Source organism: Cryptomeria japonica, chromosome 11, assembly GCF_030272615.1.
Source record: "Cryptomeria japonica chromosome 11, Sugi_1.0, whole genome shotgun sequence".
Classification (NCBI taxonomy): domain Eukaryota; kingdom Viridiplantae; phylum Streptophyta; class Pinopsida; order Cupressales; family Cupressaceae; genus Cryptomeria; species Cryptomeria japonica.
In genome coordinates this window covers 625,569,861-625,589,759 of record NC_081415.1, presented here as the reverse complement: position 1 = coordinate 625,589,759, position 19,899 = coordinate 625,569,861, and the positions used below count along the sequence as shown (strand labels likewise).

At 33.9% G+C, this 19,899-nt stretch overlaps 1 protein-coding gene across 1 annotated transcript; it reads left to right on the top strand.

The window, feature by feature from the left end:
* Positions 1 to 1,537: 1,537 nt before the first annotated feature.
* LOC131063142 (brassinosteroid-responsive RING protein 1) lies at positions 1,538 to 2,622 on the top strand. The gene has a single exon (XM_057996909.2). It carries the CDS (start codon positions 2,020 to 2,022, stop codon positions 2,530 to 2,532), a length of 513 nt encoding a protein of 170 aa, XP_057852892.1. The 5' UTR covers positions 1,538 to 2,019; the 3' UTR covers positions 2,533 to 2,622.
* Positions 2,623 to 19,899: the final 17,277 nt, after the last annotated feature.

Below are 19,899 nucleotides of genomic sequence, written 5' to 3'. Positions count from 1 at the left end.
CAATATATGTATGAATTGATTCTTCAATTTTGTAACCATCCTATCTTGTTTTGTGATTTTCTCATTTCCTCTTCTATTTCGATCCAATCGAGCTTCTTTCCACCATAATGAAACATGACCTTTTAGCTTTGGTTTTAGCAAATTTTACTCTTTCCAGATCTTCAATTTGTTCATATTCAAAGTATCCTTCATATCATTTTTCTAGTCAACCAATTCCTCAAGGTTCAAGTTTCCCACATAATTTTGAATTTCAATTCTAGGTCTTTTGTCGATCTTTGAAATAGCTTTCATCATCTTTATTTGATCTGATTCTTCTTCCTCTTTTAAAAAATCATCTTCAATTCAATTATGTTCTAATTCATCATCACTTTCACCATCCTTTCTAGGGTTTAGGCATCTCCTTATATCTTCTTCTACAACATCCAATTAGACTCTCATTGCTCTCATCATGTCCAGAATTGTATCCATTCTATTAGCAAAATTTTCCATAACATGTACTTTCCTCGTCGGCATCACTTCCTTGGCTTCGGTGCAATTGCCTCAATCCAATGATCTGAATACAACATCTTAACTACCTCAAAGTTGACAGTCTGTTGAAAACACTTACAATATGCATCAGGTTAGTGATCTGTTTATCTCAAGGAATGCCTTTGCTCCACAAAGACTTGAAACTTATCTGATACAAAATTCTAATGTTGTTATACGATTAACATTATCTTGGAAACAAAATTGCAATAAATGAAAGATTTGATCTCGACTTTTTTTTATGCATCCAATAAGAATTCACAATTTACATTGTTACATCAAACACCTTAAAATAGCAACATACAATACTATAACATGATACAAACCATCACTTTTAACAAACCCAATTACCACTACTAGAAAACATAAATGCTAGGTTTTTCCTCATAATGATTGGATTGAGCATGGTAAAACCCTAAGCCTTATAAATCCACCCTCATAATGATTGGATTGGGCATGGTAAAACCTTAGAGATCCACCCTCATAATGATTGGATTGAGCATAGTAAAACATCAAGATCCACTATTAAACCATGGTATAGTCACGAAAAAGCTTGTGTTAAAGCTATGCTAGTTGATTCAAAAGTAGTAATGGAAAACTTTCCATAAACAATGATATTCTCTACCGTTCTTTAAGAAGTTGAAAATGATGTGGGGTCCTACCTAGTGAACCTCCGAGGGGCTTCCTTTTGCTTTAAACATTGCAAATCCTTTGGCCGGCGAAGGGACTTATGAGCATCCAAAAGGCACAAAGAATATACTTTAGGACAGCACTAAGGAAAGGACCCTTCTTTTCTCTTCAAATCTGACAACTCGTAAATATTTTTTCCTAAAATAAAGTCGCCATTCCAACTTTCCTGAAGGTGGGCCCGCCTTGGTGGTGGCAGCCAGCAAGGACAGTGCATACGCGTCGAACGCTCATTGCTCTGACCTGGCATTGCGAAATATAAACTGACAAAGAATGTATTTTAAAATCCGTGAGTGGAGTTAACAATTTTAGTTGCGATGGCGACCAAGCTTCACATGTAAACAGCTGTTCGGGTTAAAAAAAAATTGTTTGGTGGGGATGATACCAGAAGTCTTAGCTGGCATGGAAGTCTCTGAGCGCCTTTAAATTGCGCAGAATTTCTCAATCACCTTCCCCCCGCTTCCTTCATTTCCTTCTCCTAAGAGAATTTGCTGGTCGCCTCAGATTTAGATCATCCTGCATAGTTCTAGTAAGTTTTAGGGCTACTTTAGAACAGCTGTTGCAGGGTTAGGGTTAGGGTTTTGTGAAGTACAGTGAGTTTAAAGCTTCTTGTCTGCGCTGCTGCTGTGCCGTATCTGATTCTGTTAGTTTTTATGCTGTTGAGCTTTGCTTGCTTGAGTACCTATACTCTGCCAAATTTTTGACTGAATCGGTACTGCTTTTTTCCGAGGGTTTCTGTCGGACCAGATCTCGGGCTCGAGTCCCGGGGAGAAGTTGTCCTTTTGTTTTCTGCGAGGTTCTTTGATCATGGGATTCCTCGCAGGACAGTATATTCTTGTGATCCCCAGACTGCTGGTGCACGCAGCATTTTTGCTGTCTGTTTTGAAAAATGTGTTCTTTTGGGCTCTACGGTGCGTAGGGCTGGCGGAGATCTTCGAACCTGAGACCTCTGAGCACACAGAAAATGCCTCCGGCTCTCTATTTTCTGCAGAAGTCATCAGAGAGCACTTGCCTGTTGCCATGTTTGGGGAGGTCTCGAAGAGATTTTGTGCAGTTGAGGAGGATTTTATTTGCGCTGTATGTTTGTGCGCATTTGAGGCGGATGATGAGATCCGAGAGCTCTGCAATTGCCGTCATATTTTTCACAGGGATTGTTTGGACAAATGGCTTGATCATGATCAGAATACTTGCCCTCTCTGCAGATCTTCTCTCATGCCCGAATTTGATGAATCAGAAGATAACTGCCATGAATCTCCGTCATGGGTTGTAGACAGAATCTCATATGTTTTTGCAGAAGATTTAGTCCCTTTCGCGTCCTAGCATTCACTATGGAAGAAACTCCAACAATTAATTATTGGTGTACATATGGTAAACGATTATAATGAAGATGGTTCTGCCATTTCGGATCTATTTTGGACTCTTTCGAGCATTAATTTGTTTAAAAGCAAAAACATATTTAAGTGCCACTCCCACCCATACATTTCATTATAAATATTAAAAACATCAAATGCTTTTTGTTTTAAATATTGAAAATAGGAATATGGTCAAATGACATTCCTTTTTATGTTAAAAAAAATGGTAAATGTTATTTAAATTGTTAAATTATACTTGATTTATGACACAAAAGTAGATATATATTATTTTTAATTGTCTAAATTTTATTTTTTTCAATGTCTAAACTTTATACTTTATTTTACAATGTTTTATGTTTTCAGTAGTTAAATAAAAAGGTATATCTCGATCTATACAATTAAATTTTTCAATAGTACATTAAATTTTTCTATTCTTAATGGGCCCATCAAGGATGGAGTCATGTTGATTGTAAGACTCTTACATTATAAGGGATAAAAAATCTTCTAAAATTAAAAAAATCAAAATTTTTTTTTATCAATATTTTAAAATAAAAATTATTAAATTTAAGATTATTATTTATATAGATGTTGAAATTATGTAGACTTTAAGTGTTATATTTAACTATATTTAAATTGTTTACTTAAATCAATTTAATTGTCTTTTATTGTTACTTAAATATTAAAATAACTATGGTAGGTTTGAAATATTATTAGTTATATTATTTTAACTTCAAACAAATTTAGAATTAAATCTTAGATAGAAAGCCAAATCAAAATCTAATCTTATAACAACTTCCAAATTGTCTTGGAAAATATATTAAATAATCATTCATATGTATATATGATGGAGATCAACCATGGACACAATCATGTATTTTGATTTGTAATAGATTTTAATCAATTATTAGTTGTAAAATTTACATAAAATATATTTTTCTAATTTTAATTATATAAAAAATATTTTAATTGAATAAAAAATGTACATTAATATATATATATATATATATATATATATATATTATTATTAACTATTAGTTTGAAGACGACTAATAATATATTTATGTGATTTCAATTAAATTGTAATGTAAAGAATAAATTAGTCTCAAAGTTAATAATTTAAAAGCAATTGATTCTAAATCAATTATTTGTATGTCACATTTATATATATATATATATATATATATATATATATATATATATATATATATATATATATATATATATATAAACTTGTAAAACTTTTCTATATCAAAGTCACTTCATTTCAATTATAATATAATTAATTATTAGTTATAAAGTCTATATAAAAATATTATAATAAAAGTAATAATTTCACTTTCTTAAAAAGTAGAATTTAAGTCATTTCAATCATCACATCACAATCAATTATTAGTTGTAAAGTCCATGTAAAATATTTTTAAAATTTTAAAATGAACTAATGATGTTTACAACTGCAATTCATTAAAATTATTATTTAAATCAATTTAATCAAAAAATATATTATGTCATATAGTTTTTTTTATTATAAAATAATTTTTATTTACTTTATATAAATTTTATTCTTACATTTTACCATCCCTTTAACTAAAATACTATAATTACTAAACAATTAAATAGTATTAAATTAAACATTGACAAAATGAAGATGAACATAAAAAAATAACTCTAAGTAATAAAATTATATTTAGTAATAAATTAATGATTTTAGCAAAGTGTTTTAGTTTCTAATAATAATAATAATAATAATAATAATAATAATAGTAGAATGGGTTAGGAGGCTCCTATCCAAGATTAGTCATGGCAAAAAGAAATAGGGATGTTTGCTACTTGGTGTTTTTTTTAGTTTTTGGATGGCCGCCTTAGTTTTGGCTGCTTTTAATATCAAAAACATATTACAAAATATTTCATGATGATTAAAAATTGAAGACATTAAGTTTTCACAATCTCTAATAATTTTCTCTTTTCACGCTTTCTCATTGTGATGATATGAAAAAATTGATCATAATAGTTATGTCTAGAAACCATCAAAACAACCTCTAATATTATAATATAATTTTATGAATTAAAGTAATTTAAATCATGAAATGTATCCCAATACACAATTTAATTTAAAAACTATTAAACAATAAAATAAAATTAAAAAATAAATAAATATAAATGATATTCGAAACCAAATTGTATTTTATTGAAGGACTAATCATTGTGGAATTTGAACATGACTTAAAAAAAAAGAAGACAGACCTGCACTGAACAATTCAGATGAAAAGATTAACATTACTCCCTACTGAACAAAACAGGGCTTCAAATCACCGTATAACAAAACAAAAGTATAATAACAAAGCCAAAAAAAAGAAAAGAAACAAGAAAGAAATAGTATAAGATGAGCGTCATATTTTGGGATGAGTACATAGCGTAAAAGAATGGAGGCACCGTCACTCTTATTTTCTCATTCTCTATTCACATTTTCGTGTTCCTTTGTCTGCCATCCGTCAAATTTTCTTTGCCTGCATCCGTCAAATTTTTGTCTAGTCGTACGATATCAACGAATTAAATGTGAATCTGGGTGTGGCTTTAATAAGATACTGGTCTCATGCGCCACAAACTTTTTCTTTCATTTCCTGGAACCAAAAAAACAAAATAAAAAGTAAGGCCGTAATGTTCTTTTTAATAACATTTTTATTATTATTCCTTATTATTAAGGTATGATTCTAATAGTTTGCCTTATGTGGGATTAAAAAACTCAAAAGACTAATAAAGTATGAAAAGATTTAACTATTTCTAATTGTAATTTAAGATTAAATGTCTTAGATTGGGACAGGTTATATCTAGTACTCTTATTTATGGTGGAGGTACTTCTAATTGTACTAAGAGTACATATCTTCTTTCTTTTCATATTGGAACTTGTGATCTCTATTTTAAGAACACAAATTCATGAAAACAACAATTCACTTACTCCAACATTTTCAACGTATAGATGTGGCTCGAATTTATAGAGAATCTAGATTTTTTAAGTGGAGGTACTTCTAATTGTACTAGCTACATATCGTATTTCTTTCAATATTGGAATTTGTGATCTCTCTTTTGAAAACACAAATTCTTGAAAACAACAATTCAGTTACTCGAACATTTTCAACATGTAGATGTGGCTCAAATTTAAAGAAAAACTAGATTTTCTTTAGTATACCTTCAATTAAAGGTGTCAAATAATTCCACAAATGTAACTTTTTTTTTTGTCATTTGGGGTGTATATGAGGCCCACACATTTATAGGGGTTGGTTAATGATGTGATTTAGTAGCTTCTACCTTGTTCTTGTGTTGGGATAACATTAAATAATGGTAGGTTGGAGTGATGCCACATTTTGGGGGAGATCTAGGTGGGTTCATCACATCTATAAGAGAAATACCAAATTAATATTTTGATATTGATGTTATAATTAGACACATGTATAATAATTTTTTGCTCTCATGTTGATTAAAATATAATAGGTTTTTTTTTATGGAGGTTTGTCCACAAATTCGTTTTTGCTACCCAATACGAGGGCACGAGAACCTCTTTGGCATGATCCTGACCTCATCCATTTTTTATCAAAGCCTTGCACTCAACAATAGTTGATCCCTAGTGAGCTCATTAAGAACCTTCCAACTTCACCAACAAACCAAGGATCCATTGACATAATAGGTTATTTTAAAATTTGTTTATGACTTCCAACTCAAAATTACATAAATTTTTAGTTGATATGGATTAATATAAAGTCTCTTTTCCTATTGAATATATTTTTATGTATATTTAATATTTCGTTTAATATATTTTTTCATTTCAAGATTGGAACACCTTAAATTTATTTTTGATCGATAAGCTACAACATTATGGGGCTACACCCTTTTATTAATTCAAAATGTGTATTACATTTGTATCATGTTCAAGTTGCTATATCTACATAGACATCAAATTCTACTCCCTACTACCTTGATATCTAATCCATATCCATAGTCTACATGCTACCTTCCAAACCACATACATATTATCTACATTCTAATTGTTCTATATTATACTACATGATGCCTTGCAAAGTGGACAAGGTTAGCAAATGACAAACAACACAAGACACACAAGAAAATCGTTAGTGTTATTCAATCAAAAACTAATCTAAACAGGCATATCAAGAGAGACACTAAAATCATGCTAATATATCTAACTAATGAAACAAAGATAATGAGACATCTCCAAATGCCTCTTAGCATGTTCTTAGCTCCTTCTCCCTTGTTCCTCTCCTCTCCAAGTTCCAAAATAGTGTAGCTCTCAGCAGCTTTTTGCACTATGGATGCTTATGGAGGTTTGAGATTGAAATATTGCTCTAAATGTAAAATGAAGAGCTAATATTAAGCTATTGATGCTAAAAATGATTGATTTTATCCAAAATGACAAGATATTAGGTAATTATGCTAAAATGCTCTCTTAAAATGCCTATAGCTTAAATGCATACAAGTTTTCAGGATCTGGATTATGAAGAAATGGGCTCTATTTATAGGGAAAATGGAGCAATGGATGGTTGAGATTGAGTAATCTCAACAAGGGTTAGGATTGAATGATTTCAAATCCATGTGAGGGCTTTCAACCCAATCCCAGGATGACAAGTGTCAATGTGAGATAGGTTGAGAGGGGAGGGAATAAGCATTAAATGCTTGATATGACCTTGGGAGCTAAAGTCAAGGTTGGTTGAATGAATAAACTCTTTATTCAAAGAATAAAGCTTTTATCCAATGGATAAACTCCTGTGCAAATGTGAAATGGATGAATATGGTCAAAACAATAAATGTTTGGGGAGATAAGTTTGAAATAACCATAAATGGTTATGTAAGAGCCATAAATGGTCATGTAAGAGCCATTAGTGGTCTTGGAAGACTTTGGGGGTTAATTTGTTGAACACACAAAGCATTAAATGCTTTTCAAAGACTTTGGAGTCTTTGAGAAGTGACTCCATTTTGCTTAGGAATGTGACAATAATTAGGGGATGGATTAGGCTAATTGGGAAGGGGTTAGAAGAATGTAGAAGAGGATTAGATTTTGCAAGTGGATTTGGTGGGTGAGGGAAAATAGGATTTTATTAAAAATAAAAATTCATTTATTTCAATAAATGTGTGCAAGTTGCATTTGTAGGAAAATGCAAGTGGGGTGGGGATAATGATTTAAATAAATGTTTTATTTAATTTATTTAAAAGAGGAAAAGGGAATTTTATTAAATAAATAGATTTTATTTATTTAATTGATTTGAATTTGATTTAATGAATGAATTAAAATAAATTGAATAATTTATTTAATTAATAGGAGAATGTTTGGAGATGAATTAATTAAATATTAATTTAATTAACTGGTGGCTAGTGCATTTTTAATCAAATAAATATCGAATATTTATTTAATTAAGCTGGATAGATTTGTGTGACTACACTACATATGACCTATTATATCAAAATTAACAAAGTCCAAAATTGGAGCAACCCCAGTTTATACACCTTAATTCTATTTGCAAAAAACCAAACTGCACTCGACCAACACAAACAAATTATACTCGGCCACAAGTCGCCTTCACTAGCCATTTAGGTCCACACGAGCTATTATCTGTCATTTCCACCTCCACCAAAATAGTATCTTCTGGGGTAGTGTCCATAATAGCCACCACAGTTGATTCCTTATTCTTGTCTTCACTCACCAACTACTCTAACACCAAGTATCTCTGCAACCACCTTTCACTACCTTATTTCAACAAGTCCACCATCTTCTTGAGAAACGTAACATTTCTTGCCACCACTACTCTCCATTGTACCACCCTTGTTTCATCTATAGGGACCAAAACTAGGTATTATCTCACCTCTTTTCCACATCGATGAACCACAAAGTAGTCTTTACACATGGGAATCATCTTCCTTTCGTCTATATTTTCCAAGACATTGTTGAGCTCACCTAGTTTGGATTTCCTTATTAGCTTCCTATATAGAGCACCCACTATCTCCTTCTACTCACCCATGTCCAACAGGCTCACCAAAAATATTGTTGAGATTTCTATGTTAACCTTATAGAGATGCTTCGACATCAAGAAATTATCCCCCAAAATCCTCTGAATAGCATGAATCACCATCTCGTGCCCAGAATTGAAGATTTGCTTCAATCGCTTCTTAGAAACATCACCCAAAAATGACATTTGCCATTTCCCACACTTCAGTCTCACTAGCATATCCATGTCAACAATCCTAAATTTTCTCAAATGAATGTGGAAAGAAATCTTTCTCACCTCTATAAATCTATTGCCCACATCTTATAATAATGTGGCCCATCATTCAATGGAAATGATGTTGGCAACAATGCAACAAACTGAGAGCGGAGGAGGTGAATTAGTTTTCTCTCAAACTCTACGCAACTCAAACTTAAATTCATATATGATTATTAGCAATGAAAGCATAAACAATCACCGCATCAATAATACACATACCACTAATATGTTTGATGTGGAAAACCCAATTAAGGGAAAAAACATGGTGGGAACCTACCCACAATGAGACAATATCTTGTTAGGAGTAAATATAAATATTACAATGGGGAATGAACATGCATTCAGACACACTACCTAGAGCTCGCTGCTCAAATACAAGAAGGGCTACAACCCTAAGGAAGGCTCACTGACTTACAAGATCCAGACAATAATCTGGATTACATGACCTGTGAAAATAGCATCTCCACATCCCTAATTACAGTTCCAGTTAAGAACAGTCTGATCTTCTCTACCACACATTTCTCTTCACACTTCCGAACGATCATAACACTTGTTTGCACACTTACTCAATCACACACTCATAGAGATAACACATATACATCTCACAAATGAATATTACATATATTTATACAAATCATCAACCTATATTTCAAGATCGGCTAAAACCTCAACACAAATTATAAAAATTAACCTCACATGCTACAACCATACATGAAAACCAAAACAATGTTGGCTAAGACATAGTCTGGACCCAAATCAATACTGCAACCACGAAAAACCACCAATAACTATGCCTCGATCATCTGCAACACGCTACAATGACCAAGAATGTCGCATAACATGAAGAACACTGGATCAAGAAAATGATCAATAATGCACACACCGATCAATGCGAACCATCAACATGAATAGGAACCGATCTAGAAATATCCACAAGCAAAGTGAATTTCACCAGAAACAACCGCAACATCACCACTTACTAGGATCTCCATCTTCATTATACCAAACCTCAAGAACACAAACCAAACTGACTATCAAACTGAAAGATTCAACTGTGGACTTCCAAATCATGAACCATCTGAATTGAGGACACATATGAACGTCCCAAACACTCTGCCAAATCCGTAAACCAAGATATAGAAATTTTGGAGCAATGCCGAGCACAAAATAGAATATTGAATAACATGAACAACTGAAGAACAACCTCAATACCAGATCACACAACACGATCAAATCACCATGCAAACATTTGAAAATTATGCTGAATCAACTAGAGATAAGTATCTCTAAACCCATTAAACCGCAATGGCTCAACAACAACACACTGACCAAACCAACTCATCCAATCTGACTATAACACTAGAATACACAGAAGAATATGTTGACATCAATAACAACACATCATTCCAGCAAACTCTCAATAATATCCAACAATCTCTCCCTTTGGCATTGATGGCAACATATGAATGTGAAAAACAATCAATGCAAAGAAAGAAATCAACAGCCAACAATCTCCCATAACTCACAAAAATCTCCCCCTGAGATCAACATAGGATATAACATTTTTTCAGATGCATCTCTCCCCCTTTGAAATCAATGCAAAAGACACATACATCACAAATATTGATTCTCTTCCTTTATCAGATAATCTCTCCCCCTTTGACACATATGTTGGCATTTTCAATAAGAAAGATTGTTGATATTAATTAAGGATATTGAGAAGGTTGTTGAAGATTATTTGATATAACTGAAAAAGGATGATAACTATCTTTATAACATTATTTTATCATTGATGTCAAGAAATTGATTTTCTGATTTAGTATGATGTTGCCATATCTTGAGAAGATTAATTTGAAGAGAATTAAGATGTCAGTAAAAGACACAGAAAGAATGTGATAAGAAAGGAGGAGGAATAAGATATTCAATGGGCAACTATTATCGAGTTAGACAATGATGAGATCATGATGTTTAGATTGTTTTGATATCCTACATATGTTGTTGATTGTAAGGTTAATACTATACTATGTTACCGAGCAAAGAACCTAGTCGATAAACCCTAAGGAACCTAGTCGGTAAACCCTAAGGTTATCAATATTAGTTAATGAAGGTGGAATGTCTACCAAGTAAAGTTTAGTATTTACTGAGTTGCAACTGAGTTATGACAGATCACATTGGATGGATAAAAGCATTATTTAATGAAGGACAATGTTTAGTTGGAGATGTATAAATGATTGGTATGTCATGCATGAAGTTTGTTAAGGATCTATGGCAATAGAAGATCGACAGGAAGATCTACAATGTAGATTGAACCGCAATAACCTTGTGCAAGTTCCAAGAAAGGAATGCAAGTCCCAAGGCAAGGTAAAATGTTTTCAGATCAAAAGATGCATTGAACCTAGTCAAGATTGAAGATCTGATGGTTAAGATTGATCATGGGAAATGTGATCAAGGAGATTCAATGGTTAGCAAATTGTTTATAAATAAGAAATTGTTGATGAACAATGCATGCGGGCAAGTGTAAGCACAGGGATGCTACTTAGTGATTACTGAGCACAGAAGCTTGAAGACCTATTTGAATAACAGAGTAAGGAGCTCAGTAGAGGGACAAGATAAGTCCTATGACAAGGTTGTTTTGAGCAAATAAGAATCTGCTTTAGCATTTTAGATGTAAAGTTGCAGATATAGTTTATTACTATTATTTTGTAAGTGATAGGAAATCTCTTAATCGAGTGGACTTAACAGTCTTATTTGTAAACCCTCTAGCAAGGTGACATTCTAAATGAGTGTTTGAAACCCTTTGACAAGGTCACTTCTAACAAAGTGAAGATCCTAATAGATCTGAGGGAAATCCCTTAGCCGGGTCACATCTAGCAATGTGTTTGTAATCTTTAACAGGATTTGCTTTTAATTGAGCATACTCTAGAAGAGTATATTTCTTAGTGGGTTCGAAATCCCACAATGGTTTTTCCCTATTTGAGTTTCCACGTTAAATCTGGTGTTATATGTGTTATGATGATTATGTGTCTATGAGTTTGCATGTTTAATAGTTTTTGGTTATATTGCTAAAGCATAGGTTATCGAGGTTGAATCTATTGATTTTATGGGAGATTAAGTTTGTATGATTCACCCCCCCTCTCATCTTGTTATCTATTAGCATCAGCTCTTTACATTTAGTATCAGAACTTAACAATTGGTATCAAGGCTTTGGACTCCGAAAGAAAAGTTTAAAGGTACTTGAGGCAAAGATCCGAAGATGAATAAAAGGGATGAACCAAAGCTAAACAAGTCAAGTTTATCCACATGGCAGAAAAGGATGAAGCTACATTTATCAGGAATTGGAGAATATGCAACATATTATTTAGAGAATGATTATATTCCACCAAGCACCAACCCAATGACCTTGGAAGAGATAAAGGCAAAGCAAGAACATATTCAAGCTATGATTGAAATAATATCAGCATTGATCGACTCAGAATTTAATGATCGAGAAGGCTGCAATGATGCAAAAGAAATATGGACCAAGCTCATATCTGTGCATGGCGGTGATGAACATGTCCAAAGAGAAAAAGTAGATATTTAGAGGACAACTTGAATCCATGAGAATGAATGAAGGTGAAAACATAACCCAATACAGTACAAGGTTAAAGGAGGCTATCAATCAAATTAAAGGAGCAGGAGGAACTATTGAAGAGAAGGATGTAACAAGTAAGCTGTTGAGAACCCTTCTACCTACTTATGCCATTCGAGTCTCTGCAATCAATGAATTGAGGTCTGTACCTAACATGCCAGTTTCTTTGGATGCTACTATTGGTAAGCTACATGCATTTGAGTTAAGTAATTTTGATAACATTGGGTCTTCGGTAAATAAAGTAGAATCTGCATTCAGTTCTTTTCATATTGGTGAATCTGATGATTACAATGATAGAATGAGTAAGTACTCTGAAGGGAATCACAGTGGAGCAAGTGAAAGATTTCGCAAGAACATGGAAGAAGTTCACAAATTGTATGAGGAAATCAAGAAGCAAGAAGAGTTTGAAGCATTATTAGCCAGAAGGTTACCGAGAGGAAAAGGTAAGTATAAAGGAAAGCTACCTTTAAAATGTTTCAATTGTGATAAAATAGGACATATGGCTTCTAACTGTCTTGACAAAGAATCTAGTGAAAAGAGAGAATACCGAGATAACAGGTAGAAAGACAACCAATACAGAGGACATCGAGACTTCAGAAGAAGAGAGAAAAAGACATGCCTAGTAGCTGATGAGGAATCCAACAATGATAAATCAGATGAAACTAATACTGAGGATGTTGTTTATGTGGCTATTAAAGATGGATCAGATGAAGAAAGGTATGAAGAAAAAGCCCTAATATCTCACATAAATAATAATGATTCTTGGATCATAGACAGTGGATGCTCACATCACATGATAGGTGATAAACACAAGTTTGTTAAATTAGAAGACTATGATGGAGGCTATGTAAGATTTGGTAATGATGCACCATGTCTGGTGAAAGGTAAAGGATCTATAACACTTCTTGACAATGCTAAATGTGATGATGTATACTGGGTTGAAGGATTGAAATACAATTTGTTGAGTGTAGCACATCTAAACAATACAGGATACCGAATAGAATTTCAGAAAGGAATTGTCAAAGTTCATGACAAGCATGAAAAGTTAGCTGCTACTAGGACACAAACAAAAGGTAATACATTTCATCTCGACTCAACTCGGAACAAGTGTCTTTATGCTAAGATAGATGATACCTGGTTATGACATAAAAGGTTTTGTCATGTAAATTTTGATAATGTGATCAAAATAAGCAAGAAGTACCAAGTAAGAGGTCTACCGAGTCTTGAAAAACTTGAGAATGCTATATGCCAAGGATGCCAGATGGGTAAGATGACAAGATCGAGCTTTACAAGTAAGTCCTACACTTCTAAAGGAATTTTAGATCTAGTACATACTGATTTTTGTGGTCCTATGAAAGTTCAAAGTTATTATGTTGATAAATACTTCATATTATTTGTGGATGATTACTCAAGGATGATGTTAGTTATGTTTTTAAAAGAAAAATTAGAAGCTTTTCAAATGTTTAAATAATACAAGGCAAGAGTTGAAAATGAAACAGGAAGACAGCTGAAATGTCTTAGATCTGATAGAGGAGGAGAGTTCACCTCTGATGAATTTAACTTATTCTGCAATGATCATGGTATAAAAAGGCAAGTATCTGCACCAAGAACATCTCAACAAAATGGGATAGTCGAGAGAAGAAACAGGTCAATTGTAGATTGTGCAAGAACCCTGATGATAGAAAAGAGGGTACCTCAAACATTTTGGAGAGAAGCAATCAGCACTGCAGTTTACACCCTGAACCGAGTTCAACTTAAGAAAGGAACTATGAAGACACCATATGAGATCTGGTATGACAAGAAACCTAATGTAAGTTATTTTAAAATCTTTGGAAGTAGATGCTATGTTCACAAAGATGACAGAAATGGAAAGTTTGATAAGAAAAGTGAAGAAGGAACATTTCTTGGTTACTCTTCCAAAAGTAAAGCATTTAAATGTCTGATCAAATCATCTAACAAAAAAGTAGAAAGTGCAAATGTGAAAATTGATGAATTTGCAGAAAGAAATGATGAAGGAAATTCCAAAGAACCAGAAGATTATGAAGAATTTGTTTATGTTCAACCGAGAAGTCCTACCGAGAAAGCTGTTGAAGAAAATGAAGAGAATATCCAGTTACCAAGTGATGAAGAAGATCATACAGAGTCTACCGAGCCTATATTAGCCAAATATGTCAGAAGAAATCATGCATCAAGTCAGATTATAGGAGATAAGGATGATCCGGTGATGACAAGGAACAAACTAAGACATAACACATGTCTGATATTTGAATTTGAACTGAGAATAGTAAAAGAGGCATTTAACAGTGAAGATTGGGTAAATGCTATGACAGAAGAGATTGATCAAATCAAGAGGAATGACACATGGACACTAATCCCAAGACCAAAGGACAAAAGTGTAATCGGTACAAAGTGGATTTTCAGAAACAAGCTAAATGAAAAAGGTGAGGTCATTTGGAACAAAGAAAGACTAGTTTGCAAAGGTTATGCTCAAGAAGAAGGAATAGATTATGGTGAGACCTTTGCACCTGTGGCTAGACTTGAGGGAGTAAGAACATTGTTGGCATATGTTGCTTTCAAAAATTTCAAGGTATATCAAATGGATGTTAAATCTGCATTTTTGAATGGTATACTAGAAGGAGAAGTTTACATTGAACAACTTGAAGGATTTGTTGAAGACAAGAGTAAAGATTAGGTATGCAAATTAAACAAAGCTTTATATGGTCTGAAACAAGCACCTAGAGCATGGTATGAGAGACTACACTCTTACTTGATCAAGATTGGTTTTATAAGGACAAGTAAAAACAACAATATGTACATGAAGAATGATGAGAACAATGGTATACCAATCTCAGCCATATTCGTTGATGATAATATTTTTTGTGGTAATGACTCCTTATGCAAGAACTTTGGAAATGAAATGTGCAAAGAATTTGAGATGTCATTAATTGGTGAGATAAAGTATTTTATAGGTTTACAAATACTGCAAATGAAAGATGAGATTTTCATTACTCAATCCAAGTACATAAAGGAAATCTTGAAGAAATTTGGAATGGAGGATTCTAAACCAGTAAGTACTCCTATGACTACTAACTGTAAACTATCAAAGAATGATGAATCTACATCTATTGATAAGACACTTTACCGATCTATGATTGGGAAGTTGCAATATGTTGTGCATAGTAGACCAGATATTGCACATGCAGTAGGTATTGTTGCAAGATTCTCTGTAGATCCCAAGGAAACCCATATGACACCAATCAAGAGAATTTTTAGATACCTGAGAGGCACTGAAGATTATGGCTTAGTATATGAAAAGAGGAATGACTTTGATTTAAAATTTTATACTGATGCTAATTGGGTAGGCAACATAGATGACAGGAAAAACACAAGTGGTGGAGCTTTCTTTTTGGGGGAAAGACTAGTGAGTTGGCTTAGTAAGAAAGAAGGATGTATCTCACAGTCAACAACAGAAGCTAAATATGTTGCTGCAACATTGAATTGTACCAATATAGCATGGATCAAACAACTATTGGAAGGTATAAATGAGAAAGTTACCGAGCCAGTAACTATATTTTGTGATAATACGAGTACCATTAACATTTCAAAGAATCTGGTAATGCACTCTAAGACAAAGCATATATCTATAAATTATCATTATCTCAGAGAAGAAGTTCAAGAGAAGAAAGTTGTGCTGGAATATATCAGTTCAAAGGAGCAATTAGCAGACATTTTCACAAAGCCACTGCCAAGGGACACTTTTGAGCATCTCAGAAGCAAGTTAGGGGTCCTACCCCTATCTTCTACTCACTGAAAGAGTTCGGTGAAAGCATCAATTCGATGAATCTACAGAATATTATGTGTGGAATGATGCTGATTTACGCACTTTAGAAGGTTTTCTAAAGGTGTGCAGGAAATAGTAAATAGAGACAATTTGCTCTGACCGAGACTGAGATGATACACAGTAAGGCAAATCACTTCACAGAGGAAAAAATCATGATTTAGTTCTTTTACTTTTTGGCATTGTTGTCAAAGGGGGAGAAGACTAAATGGTAAAGTCCTAAATTAAGAAGATAACAAAAGACTAATGACAGGGGGAGAAGTACACAAAAGGGAGAAGACTTCAGAAGATTTTAACAGCTCAAGGATAATAGGAGAAGTCTAACAGCAATCTGAATCCAAATCAATTTGAATATCTTGTTGGTATTACCATCTAAAAGTTGGTTTTTCCATCAATGCCAAAGGGGGAGATTGTTGGCATTTTCAATAAAAAAGATTATTGATATTCATTAAGGATATCGAGAAGGTTGTTGAAGATTATTTGATATAACTGAAAAAGGATGATAACTATCTTTATAACATTATTTTATCATTGATGTCAAGAAATTGATTTTTTGATTCAGTATGATGTTGCCATATCTTGAGAAGATTGATTTGAAGAGAATTAAGATGTCGGTAAAAGACATAGAAAGAATGTGATAAGAAAGGAGGAGGAATAAGATATTCAATGGGCATCTATTACTGAGTTAGACAATGATGAGATCATGATGTTTAGATTGTTTTGATATACTACATATGTTGTTGATTGTAAGGTTAATACTATACTATGTTACCGAGCAAAGAGCCTAGTCGGTAAACCCTAAGGAACCTAGTCGGTAAACCCTAAGGTTATCGATACCGGTTAATGAAGGAGGAATGTCTACCAAGTAAAGTTTAGTATTTACCAAGTTGCAACCGAGATATGACAAATCACATTGGATGGATAAAATCATTATTTAATGAAGGACAATGTTTAGTTGGAGATGTATAAATGATTGGTATGTCATGCATGAAGTTTGTTAAGGATCTATGACAATAGAAGATCGACAGGAAGATCTACAACACAAATTGAACCGCAATAACCTTATGCAAGTTCCAAGAAAGGAATGCAAGTCCCAAGGCAAGGTAAAACGTTTTCAGATCGAAAGATGCATTGAACCTAGTCAAGATTGAAGATATGATGACTAAGATTGATCATGGGAAATGTGATCAAGGAGATTCAATGGTTAGCAAATTGTTTATAAATAAGAAATTATTGATGAACAATGCATGTGGGCAAGTGTAAGCACAGGGATGCTACATAGTGATTACCGAGTATAAAAGCTTGAAGACCTATTTGAATAATAGAGTAAGGAGCCCAACAGAGGGACAAGATAAGTCCTATGACAAGATTGTTTTGAGCAAATAAGAATCTGCTTTAGCATTTTAGATGTAAAGTTGTAGATATATTTTATTACTATTATTTTGTAAGTGACAGAAAATCTCTTAACCAAGTGGACTTAACAGTCTTATTTGTAAACCCTCTAGTAAGGTGACATTCTAAATGAGTGTTTGAAACCCTTTGACAAGGTCACTTCTAACAAAGTGAAGATCCTAACAGATTTGAGGGGAATCCCTTAACCGGGTCACATCTAGCAATGTGTTTGTAATCTTTAACAGGATTTGCTTTTAACCGAGCATACTCTAGAAGAGTATATTTCTTAGTGGGTCCAAAATCCCACAGTGGTTTTTCCCTATTTGGGTTTCCATGTTAAATCTGGTGTTATATGTCTTATGATGATTATGTGTCTATGAGTTTGCATGTTTAATAGTTTTTGGTTATATTGCTGAAGCATAGGTTACCGAGGTTGAATCTGTTGATGTTATGGGAGATTAAGTTTGTATGATTCACCCCCCCTCTCATCTTGTTAGCTATTGGCATCAACTCTTTACATTTAGTATCAGAACTTAACAACATACTCTAATAATTCTAAATAACTAAACAACATACTCCCCCTAAGTAGCAGCCTCACTCATCAATCTGGATCACAAGATCTCTCTATGAAGTTCACCAACTGATGCAACTCCATGCATCTTAGTTCTCATCAGGAGGGGCAATCACCCCTAGCTTCTCTCTAAGATACTCAAATGTATCCTTAGGCAAAGGCTTCATGAAGATATCTGCAATTTGTTCCTTTGTAGATACATACTCCAATCTGACTTTTCATTTACCTTCTCTCTTAGGAAATGAAACTTGATTGATATATGCTTCGTCTTTAAATGCAACACCATATTCTTAGAAATATTGATAGCACTTGAAATGTCACAGTATATATCAGTAGGTTCATAAATAATAACTTTGATATCCTTCTACATCTTCTTCATGCAAATCACATGAGTACAATTACTAGCAGCAACAATGTATTTAGCTTATGCAGTAGACAAATATATAGCATTTCGCTTCTTACTCATCCATGAAATCAATCTCTTACCCAAGAAAAATGCACCACTACTAGTACTCTTCTTGTCATTGTAAAGCGGAAAATCGCGATCGAACCCTAGTTGCTTTCCCCTCTTCCAACTCCGAGGAGAGAGAAGGGAGAGTCACTCTAGGGTTGATGGTTTTCACTTAGGAGGGACATTACATTCAAAAGAGGGGTTGAAACCCACAAGATCCAATCCCACACAATGCAAGATTGGATGCTAAATGTGTTTCAAGGGTTAAGAAAGCAAGGCTACCCTCTTTTGTAAAGAATGTTGATAGAAGAATTAAGCTAGGAATGCATAGAAAGTGATAAAGATTCGCTTATAAACTGAGATAGGGATATAATATGAAGCTGCGGACCTGGAATTAGTAGTAAAATGTCGATACGGCGCTGTCCTGCAAATTTGAGCAAAAGTTGACGGGACGATGGCGCCCGGCGTGCACACGGTCCTCCGAAAAATCCGCGAAACGAAGGGGGATCTGTTCGTCTCTGCACAAGGATTCTAGATCTTCAATTTCAGCCGCGTACCTGCAACCTACACACAGAAAAGTGAAGACGATTGGGGGGTTAGGGATTAGGGGTTTGCCCTTAGGTCAAACCCTGGTTTTGGAATTAACCAAGAAATGAGAAATGCTGTAAATGTAATGTAAAACAAGTACTAATACCTTGTTGTAAGGATGTTTGTATCCTTATGTGCGAAGGTATAGATGTTGTTGTTTGTTGTATTGTTGTATGTTGTAGCATGTAATGTGTTGTAAGTGATCTCCTCTTCAATGGTTGAATCCTTGTCTTGAATGCAACACTTAGCCTTGAATGGAGACTTAGAATGATCAATTGCTTGAAGGAATGCTTGAATGCTTGAATGCTTGAGTATAGTTTCCACGCCTTTTCCATCATATCAAATGAAAGAGGAAAATGTAGTTTATATACTTGTCATTTAGGGCTGATAGACTGATTTTCCCGACCTTAGGCCGACCAGGAAAGATAATTTTCCAATTTGCAAACATAAAGAGCCGAAGTCCAAAAGAGACCAGGCCCAAAATAGGACCCAGGGACCAGGGCGTTGGGCGCCATGGTCCTGGGGGACCAGGGTGCTGGGTGCCCTGGTCCTGAAGGACCAGGGCGCTGGGCACTCTGGTCCCACCTCCCGGGACAGCAGG

Excerpts from the sequence above, each read along its gene's own strand:
- LOC131063142 (XM_057996909.2), top strand. The coding sequence starts at position 2,020 with ATGGGATTCCTCGCAGGACAGTATATTCTTGTGATCCCCAGACTGCTG.